The sequence below is a fragment of the Amyelois transitella genome, chromosome 15, assembly GCF_032362555.1.
Source record: "Amyelois transitella isolate CPQ chromosome 15, ilAmyTran1.1, whole genome shotgun sequence".
NCBI classification, from domain to species: domain Eukaryota; kingdom Metazoa; phylum Arthropoda; class Insecta; order Lepidoptera; family Pyralidae; genus Amyelois; species Amyelois transitella.
In genome coordinates this window covers 3,982,243-3,999,043 of record NC_083518.1, presented here as the reverse complement: position 1 = coordinate 3,999,043, position 16,801 = coordinate 3,982,243, and the positions used below count along the sequence as shown (strand labels likewise).

The following is a 16,801-nucleotide window of genomic DNA, read 5'->3' as shown; positions in this document are numbered from 1 at the left end:
GTATTTATTTACCAAGTTTATTAGCCTATCCCCTAGTCGTCCTTTAACATGGCACTTAATAATTTGAAATACTAGCTAGACCACATTAAGAAAATGCTAAAAGATATTAGGAGCAACCTTACCTTTAAGATTTCAGTCAACGGGTGACATTACTATTAGCACGCGCTTATGCGATTAACCTTAAATTAATAATTAAGTGCCTTCTTACAACGTTTGATATCGTTATTGAGACGAGATGTAATGTATTGTTCCCGGTACTTCTTAACATTTCGACTTTCAATCAAATTAAGGCGCTGGACTGCTTATTTTAATAAATAAACTCCATTCAATTATTTTCATTTACTTCAAACTATCGAAATTTTATGGTTCCCTAATTTTATTTTCTCACGTTTGTTGATCTCCCAAAAGCAGTGGTAATTACAATAGGCGGCCTACTTTAAAAATTAAAATCGATGAAGAGAATTATGATAATTGCAAATAATTAATAAGTAAATCAACACCAATAAATAAAATTTAAAATTTTAGGAAACATTATATTTTATAAAAAAATTCTTAAGAAAATCACGATATAAATAGTGTGATGTATTATTTAAAAAAATCTATGGCCCAACGCTAACTTGGCTAAATTTTTTACATCATTGTTTACATTCTGTGTCCACTAATAACTGACTTTGAACTTTGTCACTTATTCTTTTGATAACGTTGATCACGCAAGCGATATTTTAGTACTTAATTAATCAAATAAATACGTATATCTAGCATTTAGTATAAACAAATCGTGATTATCTTTAGTAGGAGAAGTTATAAGTACTAACTATGTTTAGCAATGCCACGTGTAACTGTTGGAAATGTTTATTTAATTATTAACATCATTCCTGTTTTTATTTATTTAATGATAATGTTTAAACCGGATACTAAAATGATAGGCGAAACGGACGAGCTTCAATGAAGAGAGTTATGAATAAAAACGGGGCAAATTGGAGAGAGCAATACAAAACGGGGCCCCGAAGAATAGCAAATGAAGGTGTAACCTTTGTCATTTGTGAATTAAATCGGTCAACGGTCCGGAGATTACGACAAACAAATAAGTAAAGCAAAGTATGTTTCTACCTTCTAATTGGTTCAACCAAGTTACGGCAAATCACCTGGCGATGCTCAAAATATAAAATGTTTTAATTTTCTGAAACTAGATTAAAATTTGAAAAAAAAATAACTATTTTAATTAATAACGTATTATACATATATATGTCGTACGTACAAACACGTTTTTGTCCCTTACTGGGTAGACAGAACCAACGATCTTATCAAGACTCACAGACCACATTCAGCTGGGTGTGTATGGCTTAATGATGAAATTGATTAATAAGCTAGATAAAAAATTGTTTGTTAATTGAATTAACTGACTAATTACTATTACCCATGGCTTTTCTCATGTATATTAAAACCCTATTTTGTTATTGTTTTATTTTCAACTTAGAAGATAAAATATAAAGGGCTTGCGAAACAAAATACAAATGTATGTAATGTAGTCTGTACTTTATGCAACATTTTGAACAACATCTGGCTGAAAAGAAAAATCTTTTATCATTCAACGAGACTGGAAACCAGTGAAATATTACGTTCTTGATACTAAACCAGCTCTGTGTCTAATGAAACCCTTTAGTCTCTTTGACGTCTGCTCATCAGCTTTTCCCTTTTCCCAATATTTCATCAAAAGATTCCAACTGAGATTTTATCATTTCATTCCAAATTTTCCGATTGTTTTCTATTTAAAAAAAAATAAGATGCGCCCCTCTTTAGGATACGTTCTTTAAATGTTTATTAATTGACGATGCATTAAGATTTTTCTATTGTACGAAATTATTTTCACACACAAATATACTTTCGATCTGAGCTTTTGATGCCGAATTTGAAATTGTTGTGTTAGTTAAAAGGTACTTAAGTTACAAACAGACAATAATATCTAGTGTAATTTTTGGTGTTTAATATTCGTACGAATTGCGTACGCTACTATTTTGATTAGATAATATTTATCTGGCATCCCTAATAAATACGGACATACAAGTCTTCCACTCAGTCATTAATGTATCCTTGGTTGACTACATATTAAACGTTAAAATGATTTTTTTAACAATATTGCTTGTTGGTATTGTGCTACTTTATTTATACAATATAAGGAACTTTGACTATTGGAAGAAAAGAGGAGTGACATATGTTAAGCCTATGCTTTTCGTTGGATCAACTGTCGATGTTTATTTACAAAAGAAAAGTGTTACACAGTATGCCTCAGAAGTGTATTTCAAGTTTCCGAACGAGAAAATGGTCGGAGTATTTAGGTCAACAAACCCTGGACTAATCGTGAGAGATCCTGAAATCATTAAACGTATTTTAATCACAGATTTTTATTATTTCTACAAACGTGGGATTATGCCAGGTAAAACATTGGAACCAATACTTCGCAATTTGTTCTTTGCGGAAGGTGATTTATGGCGTTTGTTGAGACAAAGGTTAACCCCTGCTTTTACGAGTGGCAAACTAAAGGCGATGTTTCCACTAATTACGGAAAGAGCTGAAAAGTTACGGACTCGAACGTTAAACGCCGCTCTCGAAGGCCGTGCCATCGATGCTCGAGATCTCATGGCTAGATACACTACTGATTTTATCGGAGCATGTGGATTTGGTCTTGACGCTGACTCGTTGAATGATGAAAACTCTGCCTTCAGAAAACTAGGGGTTGACATATTTCATTTCGGATTAAGAGAAAATGTGAAATTGCTTCTCAAAGATATTTTTCCTGAATTAACAGACAATATCACATTTTTTGGCCGTCTTGAGGATAAAATTATAGATCTTGTAATCGATATTCAAAAACAAAGAAATTATCAACCGTCAAAAAGAAACGATTTTATTGATTTAATGTTAGAATGTAAGACAAAAGGCAAAATGGTGGGAGATTCAATTGAAAATTTCGATAAAAGTGGAACCCCTAAAGAAGCTAAAGTAGATCTAGATGATGTAATAATGGCTGCACAAGTGTTTGTTTTCTTCGCTGCCGGATTTGAAACGTCTTCATCAGCCACCAGTTTTACTTTACACCAACTTGCGTATTATCCAGAAGTGCAAAAGAAAGTGCAACAAGATATTGATAAAGTATTAGCTAAATATGATGATAAGTTATGTTACGATGCAATAAAAGAGATGACGTATTTAGAATGGACATTCAAAGAAGCGTTAAGAATATTTCCTTCACTGGGATATTTAATGCGAACATGTGTGAAACCTTATACTTTCCCAGAATTAAATGTGACTATAGACGAAGATGTGAGAATTCTTATTCCAGTACAAGCTTTACATAACGACCCTCAGTATTGGACCAAACCAGAAGAGTTTAGGCCTGAAAGGTTCCGCCCGGACGAATTCAACGATGTAACTAAATCAATTTATCTACCATTTGGTGAAGGTCCTCGTTCATGTATAGGTAAGTTTATCTCGAAGGTCTATTCGGCTTCTTATTTGATTGGCCTTAAAAATCATAAAATTGAAAGCTTACAAACTTTTGATAAGCTGATTATTATCAAATGTTCGATTACCGTAATCACTTAGATTAAAATTATGTTTATGCAACTGTTGCTGGTGAAATTATTTTACAACTATAAATTCTAGCTTCATTAATTTTACTCAACATAAACAGAGAAAAGTGTACCATATTTTTATCCCTCAAACAGGCAGGACAGGCAGGGCTTCAAAACTCACAAGTCTCATAAACCTTGTTTAGCTGGATGGCTTAAATCATTAAGCCAACTGGCTAAAATTCACCAGGAACTTCCATCAGAAAGTGATATACAGATATAGTGACCGATTATATCATCGCCATACGAAGAATTAATATTTACTACAATGCGCGACTCAATGTTCATACACAAAATATTATTGCTTTAATCACAATGTTTTTTTATCAGGTGAGCGCCTTGGTATTATGCAGTCTCTGGCTGGACTGGCTGCAGTACTATCTCGCTTCACCGTGGAACCAGCTCCAAATACCAAGAGACACCCATCAGTGGAAACCAGAGCAGATGTTGTCCAAGCCATCGATGGAGGACTCCCACTTATGTTCCGCGAGAGAAAGAAATAAAAAGAGTTTAATTTTAAAGACTTTGTTTTCTTTATTACACAAGAATTTCTAGATACTAAAAGTAGTCCACTTCGTGCATACCCCTATAAAAACATCGTAAAGCCAAAGAGTGTCACCAAATTTTAATTTATTTTATTTTCACTCGTAACTTTCTTGCAAGTATTAAGTTCATTACGTAGGACATAGGTATTAATGTTGATGTATTTGGTGTTTACTGTGTCTTTCTATGACATCTTAAAATGTTTGTCACCCGGTTCTAAGCAACGTTATAGGTTGAGTGTTTTCAAAGTAAGATATCTAAAAGCAGTAAAATATGCTTATATGAGGTATTCAATCGCGATTTAATTTGTAGAAAATCAAATCAACTAAGTACTCTTAGTTCTCCTATGCATCATACGTTTGTCTATAGTGATATCAAACAAATTACATTTAATATTTACTTTTTAATACTAGGTAGATTTTGTCAGTTAAATGTTACACACACCCACATTTTGATATGAAATTGTTTTCATTGTTTCAGATGATTTCAAAATTAGCAATACTGTTCGTATTCATTCATATCCAAGGTCTATGCGGTATACTTCAAGATACCATTATCACGCCAACACAGAAGATACATACCAACGCTCTTCCCGCAGTTCCAAATGAATCTAAACCCTCGATTTTCACATCAAATTTCCATCCGCATAATATTCAACTGTTACCAGTCAAACCGACTGATGCTAGGAAAAGTAAAGGCATAAATTTGCCCATAACTTTTCTTCACCAGTACCTGGTACCGACGAGTCTTCACGTGATACCAATACACACGAACCTACATCACATAAATTCACAGGAAAACACGAGGATGCAATTCATTTCTCATACGCATACCGCAAACGTTACCCGTCAAACTCAATTGGTTCCAATTCTAATACCGTATCCATATCACAACCAATTAGTTCCCGTGCAGGATTTAACTGTTATACCGTTACATGGACCTGTTCATACTGAACATAAAGCACAGTTTAGATCAGTGATGGAGAAGAAAGGAAATGATGAAGAGCATATGAACAGATTTCGTAATTTTTATGGCGGTTTTGGAACTGGACTGTTTTTTGGCGGTCACGGAGCAGGCCATGGGTTTTACGCTTATGGCTGAGCACAGAGCGTGGAACGTCGCATTGGTTACTAGACTATGTTTTGTGTGTGTGTGAATGAGTGTGATCTCAATAGCGTTAAAGTATTTATTTAATGATTTAAGTGCCATTTTAAAGTAAGTAAGTTCAATGGGGTATGTATCATTATGGATCAGCTCCACATATACCTATCTACAATAAAAATAACTTATTACTATTATATATTAGTAATCAAAACGATTATATTATATTCCGTATTTGCCGTAAGATGCAGCAAGATCTAATAATGTGTTCTTAATAAAAAATATCTTTACAGAATTATTTTAGTTTATTATTAAAATTGAAAAGTCATAGGGTTCCCGAAACCAATTTTCAGCCATTTCAATGGCTACTATGTCCAAGAACAAGTCTCGGCAAGACATGGAGCTATTACAAAATAAGGCAAAGAATACAACAACAACACACATCAGTCACAGTGATTGGCAACAAAGGGGCCACATCTGCGTGGCTAAGGATGTCAAGAGATGACTGCGAGGCGTGAAATCGCGTGTTCCAGTAAGGCTTTATGACATTTTAAACTTCCACCCTTCGAGCGTATAGTTCTCGCTAGACTCCAACTCGCCAGTCCCTCAATCAGTCCTTTCCACGCCAACCTTGGCTAAGGAAGATCAGAGGTGAGGAACAGAAGGCCTCCCCTGGAAGTTTTTGTGTATTATAGTGTAGTGTGTATATTTCTCATTAGTAGTTTTCATTTCAAAAAGATTCTATTTCTGAGTTACAAAAGTAGTTATAGAATGCATATAAATCCTTTTACGGTTAAAGAAAACATCGTTTGGAAATCTGCACCTTCGGTCACCTGACTGTCTACCTAAACGTGATGATTTGACAACTTGCTATTCGAAGTCAAACATAATCCTTTCTTTTTAAAAAAAAAACTTGCTCTTGTGCCAAGCCCCGGGGTAATGAGAGTAAAAATAAATGACTAACAATATTAGTATGTGTTTAAAGATTAGGTTGTAAAGACGCATACCATGGTTATCAATCATTCAATTACCACAGAGACTAAGACACGATAGCAAGTGATAATAACCCGTACTGTTGATTGTTAATCCGAGATACTGTGTCGTTATAAGTACTGAAAAATTGGTATGTACTGATTGTACTGGAAAACTTTGAGGTGCCTACCTCATGATAAGGTAATATGAATTAGGTACAAAGCGACATTCATAAAATAAATATTGGTAAGTATGTATATATTTTAGCATATTGGTCACGAATTGTAGCAACCTACATACCGTAACCGTTTTCCATACGATAATTAAATCTTTCATCGAGTGAAGAAGGTGAACTGAATGCTAGTCGACCTGACCACGTTTGGAAAATAATAAAATAAATAGGTATCTGGAACAATAATGCATAAGTTGGAATAAATATAGCCCCAATTTATGTATATATGTACATGAATTACAGTTCAAGTTATCTAGTTCAAAAGTTATAAAATTGTAATGAACAGAACGAATTTTTATTTTTTTTCTTATGGCAGGTAGTTTACTTTTAGGCGCAGACACTTAAGCTAAGTTTTTTAAATTGTATTTTGCTTTACCCCAAAATCTTTCGAATTTCATGTTGTTTAATTTATTTTTAATACACTTACATTCACATTATCAATAAAAATGTCCGAAATGCATACAAATAGCGATGTAGGTAATATTTTATGTATGAGGTTAACATTTCGATTTCACCGTTATCGTGTGAGGCCATTACTCAGCTGACAGTCAACAAATGTACATACACACACAGATAACCTCTGTCTAACATACTGCCTTAGAAGTTTAAAAGCAAGAAGTATTTATAGCTAAACATCTTAAAAAAGAAAGAAAAAACCAGCCAGATAATACGAGTAGGTAAGTTTATAAATTAAACTTGACATGACCATCATTTCAAAATAAAATCAAATAACGTAATTCAATCTAAGAAAGTTATCGAATTCGATATTTAAATTGAAAAACAATTGAACGGACCTATTGTGAGCAGACTTAAGCATCTTAGAAATATTTTTCTTAACATCACATTGAAAGATCTTTTAAATTTGAACTGAAAGGTAACATTATATGGAATAAAGATTTTGAAATGCTCATTCTATTAAACTTACTAGAGGTTTCAAACAACTTTGCACAATTAATTTAAAAAACAAAGTCTTTTAAAGTTTTGAGCCGTAATTAGGTGGATGCTTTAAGATTAGTTATAATATTAAGAAATCAGAATACCCATTCAGTAATACCCAGTAATAGTTACTTATATCAAATACTATGTAGGTACCTAATACTGTGGTTATACATTTTTATTAATTGCGCCAAAGCCTTGTTTATTGTTAACAGTCGGAATTCAGAGTCTACCTGACTAAATATTATTACACTATTCGTTTTAAGACTAAGACATTCTTAATATCGACTAGTCTAACAGCGGCATTAGCGGCAACAATGGTGGCCATTGTACAAAAACTTTAAACAGTGCTAAAAAAAAAATCCATAATCGGAGATTCTATAACTTGTTTCGGTTTGTATGTCATAAAAGTAGTTGGTCATCATTGGGCCGTACAACTGTACGTGGCATTTCAGACTTTTCGAGACTGTTCGCTCTGTCTACCCCATAAAGCATGAAGTCGTGCTTATCAGTATATATGAAAACAAGTGGTTTAACTCACTGTTAAACTTAAACAACTGACCGTTACCTTGACACATTCGTAGGCACCTCGTGGACGCACCTGCCATCACACCGCAGTCCCCATATCTGTATTTAGTTTGTGGCAGTCCCTGACAGTTAAGTATAAGAAACGCTAGTGTAGAACGATTACTGAGAAAACAGATGCAAAAACAACTAATATGAGGTAAGGTGTTCAAATTTATTTTTGATTAAATCTGTGTATTTTATCCCGTATTATTTTAAAAAAAATAACAAAATTTTACGGAAAAAAAGGACAAATTAACACGCCTAGCTTGTCGCTATTATTAGGTACCGAAATAAAGATAAATAATCTAGACACGTCTTTCTGTTGAAAACTACATTAAAAGTAATTCATTAGGAAAATCCTTATTTCATTTTGCTTTTCCTTTTCATGCATTTAAATTATTTAAAAACGTTTTAAAAAAAAGAGGTATCAGGATTGATTGCTTTTATTTCAGTGCCTTTAGAAATTGACTTTATCATGGGTTGCCCCGAGCGAAGGTAACTGAAAAATTAATGGCTGTCATGAACTTCATTATCATCTTAATACGAGTACACTACCTAATATTTTTTTTTTTTTATAATATGAGTACAACAAGATCTTTAACTTCTATAATAATGTAGAATAAAATAATGAAAGTACCTTAAAAAACAGTACTTGTAAAATTTATTATTTAATAAATTGAATTGCAACGATTAGTATCTAATGTAATACTTTACGGCAGGTTCCTTTACATCATTACGATAATTGGATGTGCAGGTGCAATTCAAAAGACTTCGCAGTCACTTGAAAATGATGGTTGGTATAACTTTTTCAGACAACCCTACTAATATTATAAATGCGAAAGTTTGTGAGTAGGTCAGGATGTCATTATGGATGTTTGTGACTCTTTCACGCAAATACTACGGAACCGATTAAGATGTAATTCGATATGTAGGTAGCTGAATACCCAGAATAACACATAGGCTAATTTTTATCCCAGAGTTCCCGCGGGATTGATTAACGCAGACGAAGCGCGAGCGACCTCTAGATCTTTATAGATCTAAACAGTCGACAAAAAAGGATTACAAAAGCTAGTTCAAATTCCATTGAAAATTTGTTATGACTTCCTTATTAATGAGCTAAAGTAAACGTACCTACTTTGTTCATAACTATTGGGACAAAATACTCTCCTAAGTAACCAACCGACAATTTTTTCAGGGTACGTCATAAGTAATGAATTAGGACGAGCATATAAGACGATGTATCTCGCTAGAACATGGAATAACGCAAAACGCATGTGCATAGTTCAAGGAGCAAAATTGGCTGTGCCTAAAACAGAGGTTAGTTTGAGAACAGGCTAGATTATGAACTTTTTTATGAAGATGTCAAGCAATAGCAAGGGCCGAATATAAAGAACACCTTTTCAAATGAAACAGGAACGAAGATTTTTTTCTTAAAAAATAGTAAATAAAAAGGAGGCAAAATAAGAAGAGTTAATTTCAAATCACACATTTTTAATGGTTTTATGTATACTTTTTGATATTTGGTGTCAAGATTGATTTTTAAAGTAGGTAGTTATCATTACATCTTGACTATAGTATTTAAAATGAAAAAGAAGCAATTCGGTAAATTTCCGCGGGCTTGAAGCCCCGTCAAAAAGCTAGTTGAAAACTAAATGTGTTTACATAGGTACTTAATGTTCTCGATGTGTCAATGTTTATCTATCTGGTTGATAATTATGTTTATTCTTCTGATTAACCCTTTATTATCAAAAGATTAAAAGTGATTAAATATTGAGTGATACACACCTCCCACATTTGCGATGTACATTTATCATTTTTTTTTATTATTTGTTATAACAAATAATGACACTAAAAAGACTGTTAGCTCTGTCTACCCCATAAAGATTAGTCCGTTACCATACAATTATCCTGTAGTGGGCCTACTGGAAGAAATTTCAATACAAATAAGTATTTCCTTGATGTACATAAATATACAAATAAAAAATAAATAAATTGGGATATTATATATGTACATATAGTATGGCTTTGATAATTATAAAAACTAATCAATACTGATATGGACGTTTCATTTCAGGAAGAGTTCAAATTCCTACAGCAGTTGGTGCGCAAAATGGAATACAATGATATAATTGGCACTGATTATAAATTGTTGGTGTGGGTGGGTATCAGTAATATAGCTAATTACACCATGTGGGAAAACGTTGACGGTAAGGTTCCTTATATTATAGGTACCTATTTAAGTTTTATTCTGGTTTCTATAAATTCCCTGTATGTTTTCCCTTACAAATTTAAACGACATAACACCACATTTAAAGTTACCGTTAGGCCTCTTACTCGTAGTAGTACTTAGTAGACATTATTATTTAAAAACTGTTGCGTTTTTTAATTTTCAGGCCAAAACATAAATGACACCGGATTCCATAAATGGGCAAAGGGCAACGGAGAAACTTTCAGGTATTTTAAATCCCTTTTTTTCTGTATTTATAATGCATGGTTTCAATCAAGCATACTTATTTATAAAACTGTTTAAAAAATTTCAATAGTTACTCAAATAACGTTAGTATTTAGGTAGGTTAGGAAATTACTTCCCAAATTATCATTGAGTGTATGTTTTGACGAGGGAAGATTGAAAATAATTTTTTGCTTTAATAAAACTATGATTTTTTCGTTTTTCTTTTTTTGTTTTTATCTATGTTTTTGGTAATTCGTGTTTTATTCTTACCATTCATTAAATATATATCTAATTTTTCCACAGTGACAGCGATTTGGAGCCACGCTGTGTGGGTATAGACGCGATGAACGATGGACTCCGCGACTTTTGGTGCCACCATCATCAGCCCTACATTTGCGAGAAGACTGTATCTTAAGTTTTGAAATAGTTTTAACGTCGTCTACTAAATTTTAATCTCGTCGGCTTATTGCTATAACTCTTATATAGTGTGAAATTTCAACAATCTAAGTATAATGAGTGATTTGGTTTTAGAATTCCGGAGGTAATTTGTTGCAATGAAAACAACATTATATAATCATTTTCTTTATTTATTCTCATCTTTAACATCACATTAAGCAAATAAAAATCACATGGCAAAGAAAACAAATATGTAGGAATAAAAAAACGATGACCATCTCATCATGGTACCTCTATACATTGTAAATAAAATTAATTAGTACCACAGAATAAAGGCTATAATGGAACACGTAACACCTAATTATATCTAATTATATGTACCTAAACTTCTTTGTTTTGTGTAAACTTTCTGCTTAAATATAAAAAAACCTACCTTCCTTGATAAGTAGGTAGTGCTATAATGTGACAAGGCTGTAGAATAGAAATAACTCGTTTATAATCATTCTAACCGCTTTCTCCCAAAGATTATGTTAAAATTCCAATATAAATGTTAAAAGTCAAATTTTCGCCAAGCGGCCCAATAAAACTTGGGCAGATTACGACAAAAGTTTTTAATTTAATCCTAGATATACGTGACGAATATAATCTGTAAACCGTACATGTTCTTTTATTTCATTTTGACGAGTCAAAATAATAGATTTTATGCGCCAAACAATTTGTTTGGCCCATAAGTAGGTCGCATATAAAAAGAATAATCAAAACTTTTTAACAGGTTGTTATAAGTAGACAGAGAACCATATATAAACGTAAACATTTTACTTCCCGTATCCCTTAAGGGCCATATAGCCAATAGTCACATGGCCACGTTAAAAAATGAGATTGAGAGGTGGTAATAGGTCGCCAGCCTATCCCGATAGAGTTCCAATATTATAAGCATTTCCTTTGCTTAACTTTTACAATCCATGCGGGAAGAGGAGCAGCTGGGACACGGTGTATTTTTTTTGCTATGGTATTAACATCCAAAAGTAAAAAGTAGATAATGGTCGTGGAAGTGGTCCTAAAATACCGGAACCACATGCCAAGCATATGAAATAGCTGTAATATTTTGCATATCTATAGCTAAGAGATTTGGAATTCTCCATTTTTTGCTTTTCATTAAAAAAAATATGATTGGAAAAGTTATACTAATTTGTAATTGACGCCATCTAACGTCGACTACAGAAATCAGCTAGATTGCCGTACATGTTTTCTAAATCTTACTATTATATTATTTCTAATTTTAGTAGATGGCAATACTTGTAAAGTCTCGTGGTTTGTTTGTGTATTTAATGATGAGTGAAACAATTTTGTCTGCATCAAATACTTATTCAGCCCTATGTAATCTGCCACAATGTGAATCTCGATTTTATTGCTGAACCATCCAGTTACAAACATCTTACCTATTTCAACCTTTTCGAGACTGTTAGCTCTGTCTATCCCGTACATGTTCATTAGTTACCTGCGAAATCAAAGAATTTTAATCCATGCCATCTAGTCTTCAGTAAAAATCATACATAACTAGGTACTAAAAGTGTTTTTTTTTGTTTTCTCAATTTTATACTAGATAGAGGTCAAAATATTTACAAAGTTATTGTATATTTACAAGGTTAGCTGGTATATTTTAATGGCGTTTTGCTTTTGGTATGGTACATAAACATTTTAAACTGAACGTACCTATAAACAAATCCCCACATACAACCCAATTTGTCGTGAAATGTCAAAAAGGCAAAATAAAAATATGAAGTGTCAAAGCAAGAAATATCTCTCAAGTATATTAGGTTAGGTTATTTGAAAAGTTTTTGGGATTCCACTTAAATTTAAATTTATTTATTCTTATTTAACCAGACCATAAATGTAAGTTATCGTTAATTAATTTTACTACAAAATGTCTACTTATTCATAGATTATTTGGTACATACCTATTCACTTACTATTTAATTATTCTATGATTTTATTTCAGAATGAATTTTCTACGGAGAGGCTTAGCACTCCTTTCTACTGGTATCAAAACACAATGTACACAAATCAAAGGTTATTTTGTAATTATAAATTATTCAAATTAAAACAATAATAAATCATTTTATAAAGAAGTAGGTCTTACCTAGTTTATAATAGACATCATGATCACTTTCTCAGCTGTCAGATACTATAGATTTTGAAATGAATTTAAGTGAGAATAGTGCTAGTGTCAGTATGAATTGGAGTTGGTCTATATATGGTTAAAGGTAGTAAAAAGCAGAAAGTACCTGATTCAGTTGTTATCATCCTTATTAATAATTGTCTTTATATTTCAGCTATAACAAATGTGCCTTTTCCAAGTCCGACAGCTGCACCTCCCGCGGGATTGGTGGCTCGAGCCATGGCATCACTCGCACAAATGCATAGAACTGGCCCTCACAAAAAAGTTCGGAAATCAAGAAATCCACTTAACGGAAACCCTTTCGCAAAGGTAAAATCAATTATCCATTGCCACATTTCAAATTCTAAAATAGAAAAAAAAAAACGTTTATGAAGGAATTACTTAACTAGTTTTTGACTGCTTTGTGAATATATAGATCATGAAACAAAATTTCTGGGACATTCTGTGGTTTTTCTTTGGTTGGGGTACAAAGAAAAATAATAATATAATTGTTCTTATTCATTACATGTCTAACTATTAATCAAGAAAATAGTGTAATCAGACACATTAATAAATCCTCCAGGTTGCAGTGCGTAGAATGCAATGGATTGATTTAAGATGATCATTTAGAGCTTAAATCAGAAACTAGCTAATTTACAACTTTGAGTGTATTTAAATAGAACCAATCAGTCAATTTTCTTAAAAATCAAATTTATTGTAAGCTGAATTGAATGATTTATGTATCTAACTGAAGTTACAAGATCCCTTTCAGTTGTCATGGCTAGTGATTTATTACAACCAGTCTTTATAAAAATTTCAGGGTGTTGTTCTGAAGACACTTATAAAGAAGCCCAAGAAGCCAAACTCAGCAAACAGAAAGTGCGTGTTGGTCCGTTTGTCTAATGGAAAGGAAATGGTAGCCTACGTGCCTGGCATCGGTCACAACCTACAGGAGCACAATATCGTATTAGTCAGAGTTGGCAGGTAACATATTAGGAAATGAACTATTATTACACCCACATACAGAGATATGATTGCCCATCAGAGTAGCAGATGTAGGCCACCGCGTTAAACTTAAGTAGGTGTGGACCCTCAATAAAAAAAAGAAGATGCACAAAAACAAATCAATTGAAAATTATACATGGTCTGCTCTGCCTATTAATGCTCTTATGGTGAGGGAAAAATTGTGAAGAAACTTGGAAATTCAAGTTAGAATTGTAACTAGACTTGTACCCATGATATAATATAGGAAAGGTTCATTTTCTTTCTTTTTCTGTCCCATATATATTTATTTATATCAGTTCGACGTTTGATGCGATTGATGGTCTATATTACACTTAAGTACTTAAAATTCATTCATATAATCACATTTGTATCCCTTGTGGGGTAGACAGAACCAACAGACTTGAAAAGATGAGGACATGTACTCAGCTGTTTGGCCTAATAATATAATTGAGATTATAAGTTGGAATCCATGTTGGAACATCCATGGAAAAGAGATGGAGTGGTCCTATTCTTTTTTTTTAAATTAAACCACACGGAATTAAAAATCCCATGCTTATATTTAATTTCAGATTGAAGGACTGCCCCGGAGTGAAACTGAAGTGTGTCCGTGGGAAATATGACCTGTCACATGTTGTCAAACAGAAAGTGTGAAGTGGTTGCGAGTGCAGCGTCAGGGTCAGTGCTCATCAGGCAGGAAAATGCTTAAGCAAGTTTTAATTTATTAATTAACCTTAATACATCATGAAAGTTGAAAATAGTATGTCATCAAGCACAAAGCACTATAATACAAACTTTATTATACACACATCGAGCCTCGGGATAGACAAAGTCTTGAAGGCCATTATCAGCAGAATTGATTAATGATATGAGATTCAGATAGTGAATGGTTGCAATAGGTATTTGGTGTTACATACTTAAATTCAATTAAAATTCAATAGATAGAGCCAGCTGTCTTGAAGACTGAAAGGCTCATTCAGCTGTGGCTTTATGATGGAATTGACATAGAATTAGATTTTCAAATTTTAAAAATATTGAATTAAGATTTGTGTTTGCTGCCTACTTTGCGAAAACATTTTTCGCCTGATATGTATTGACTCATCTGACGAGCTTCATTACCACTGCAGAAACAAAGCAAATGACCGCAAACTACCGCTTTTGGTAATAGTGTTTGGCTCATTTGTGTTGTGTGCGTGTGTGTACTGAAAAGGCTTGTCGACATGTAAATTTCTTTGTTTTTTTTTAGAATGTTTAGTATTAGACAAATTATATAAGTGAAGTTTAAGTATATAATAGCTTTTTATTTTTATTACTTACTTCGTTTCCAACCTAATTTGTAGAAGCAACATATTTTTCACTGGTAAGATTAAGTCTGCGAAATCTAAACCAATTGGTCTTGTATTATTCAAAAAAGATAAAACATTTTTTTCTCGTCAGTAAAGAATAATACGTACGTTAGGTTAAATACGTTATTATAATATATAATAAATATATAATTACGGGGCAGACAGTCTACAAAAGACAAAATGCCATAGCTTAATGATGGATTTGTGATACATACAGTGACAAATAATTAAGAAAAAATGCATGAAATAATGGTACCCATAAAATAGGTCATATTTATTTGTACCATTATTTATCTGGACTATAATAAATATCTAATGATCCCTAATGTTAAAAGTCACAAATCATGAGCAGAGCGCTCATGATTTGTGATTTTTTTAAAGGGGCCATGAACTATAAATAATAGCATTACTAAACTTAACTAAATTATAGCATTCGTTTAGAATAAAGAATATTTGGTCCAGTGTATTATAATTCACGTCAGTGAGTCTAATTGTAATCTTACCCTCATAATCACATATCCTTCGTCTATAAAATTTCAATCTTACCCTCATAATCACATATCCTTCGTCTATAAAATTTCAAAATGCATACGCATACCCATTTAGAAAGGAGACGGTTGAACACGCAATTGTTGAGAAGAATAGTTTTACTCTAATTTGTTAATTTTTTTTTTCATTAATCTGGAAGACTATAACATTTAAAAGCGTCAAAACGAAGATCCTGCGATAAATTAACCGGTATTTCTTAGAAATACATATTGCACATATTGGAACAGCATTGATTTTGGGATCATTGATCAGGTATCAATTTATTTAGTTATCTTTAATTTGGTCGTAAAATGTGTTTCCCATTTGACTAAATTCAGACGTCCTAAATGATTCAGTAACTGATTCACGCAATTGAAGTAGCATTTCCTTAGATGCAAATTTTCTTGTCTGAATTAAGTATTGAATTATTAGGTCGTCTGACTTAATTGGGATAGTTACTGGCTTAGCTTATGTAGCAGTTTTTTTTATCGTAATCATTATCATTTATTCCTTGAATATGGTTTCAATGTAGGTCTTAAGTATTTAGGTACAGTTTCTGTGAACACATATTCTGCTTCTTAAGGCGTCGGAATTATATACATATATTTTAAATAGTCGGAAAGTACCAATTTCACGCCATATTTTAAAACAAGTAGCCTTGTTTTAAAATATGGCGGGTAGTCGTGAAACTTTGAATAGGGACTTTTCATCGCAGTAAAACTTGTTGTAGCTGGTGGATAAGACAGTTTCTTTTGTATTGTTAATTGTTGCGAATTGCAACCTTGTTCTTCCTACAACTTAAAAAAAAAGTGTCTGAAACTTGTAATCCCAATGGGTAGGATCCCTTACTTGTAACAGCTACCTATATAAAGTCTAGTGGTGAATTTATAAATCGAAGTATGGCTAAATACTGGTATGTTAAGCCGAATGTAAGTACCA

The 16,801-nt window shown here is 32.7% G+C and overlaps 3 protein-coding genes across 6 annotated transcripts; all 3 read left to right on the top strand.

Moving 5' to 3' along the window:
* Nucleotides 1-2,066: 2,066 nt before the first annotated feature.
* Nucleotides 2,067-4,150, top strand: LOC106135744 (cytochrome P450 6B6). Its single transcript, XM_013336117.2, has 2 exons — nucleotides 2,067-3,478; nucleotides 3,960-4,150. The coding sequence occupies exons 1-2, from the start codon at nucleotides 2,119-2,121 to the stop codon at nucleotides 4,130-4,132; spliced, it is 1,533 nt and encodes a 510-aa protein (XP_013191571.1). The 5' UTR covers nucleotides 2,067-2,118; the 3' UTR covers nucleotides 4,133-4,150.
* A 2,854-nt stretch (nucleotides 4,151-7,004) lies between these two features.
* On the top strand, nucleotides 7,005-11,480 carry LOC106135690 (CD209 antigen-like protein D). Of its 4 annotated transcripts, none has more exons than XM_013336054.2 (7): nucleotides 7,005-7,154; nucleotides 7,998-8,137; nucleotides 8,700-8,773; nucleotides 9,176-9,297; nucleotides 10,055-10,187; nucleotides 10,374-10,434; nucleotides 10,736-11,480. In XM_013336054.2, exons 2-7 carry the CDS (start codon nucleotides 8,133-8,135, stop codon nucleotides 10,845-10,847), a joined length of 507 nt encoding a protein of 168 aa, XP_013191508.1. In that variant the 5' UTR covers nucleotides 7,005-7,154; nucleotides 7,998-8,132; the 3' UTR covers nucleotides 10,848-11,480. The 4 variants fall into 4 exon arrangements, with proteins under 4 accessions (XP_013191508.1, XP_060804039.1, XP_060804038.1 ...); XM_060948056.1 differs by having other exon boundaries at nucleotides 7,008-7,150; XM_060948055.1 differs by having other exon boundaries at nucleotides 7,009-7,154; nucleotides 7,869-8,137.
* Nucleotides 11,481-12,584: 1,104 nt separating this feature from the next.
* LOC106135691 (small ribosomal subunit protein uS12m) lies at nucleotides 12,585-15,281 on the top strand. Its single transcript, XM_013336056.2, has 5 exons — nucleotides 12,585-12,721; nucleotides 12,828-12,898; nucleotides 13,162-13,316; nucleotides 13,807-13,970; nucleotides 14,561-15,281. The coding sequence occupies exons 2-5, from the start codon at nucleotides 12,829-12,831 to the stop codon at nucleotides 14,640-14,642; spliced, it is 471 nt and encodes a 156-aa protein (XP_013191510.1). The 5' UTR covers nucleotides 12,585-12,721; nucleotide 12,828; the 3' UTR covers nucleotides 14,643-15,281.
* The last annotated feature ends 1,520 nt before the right edge of the window (nucleotides 15,282-16,801 follow it).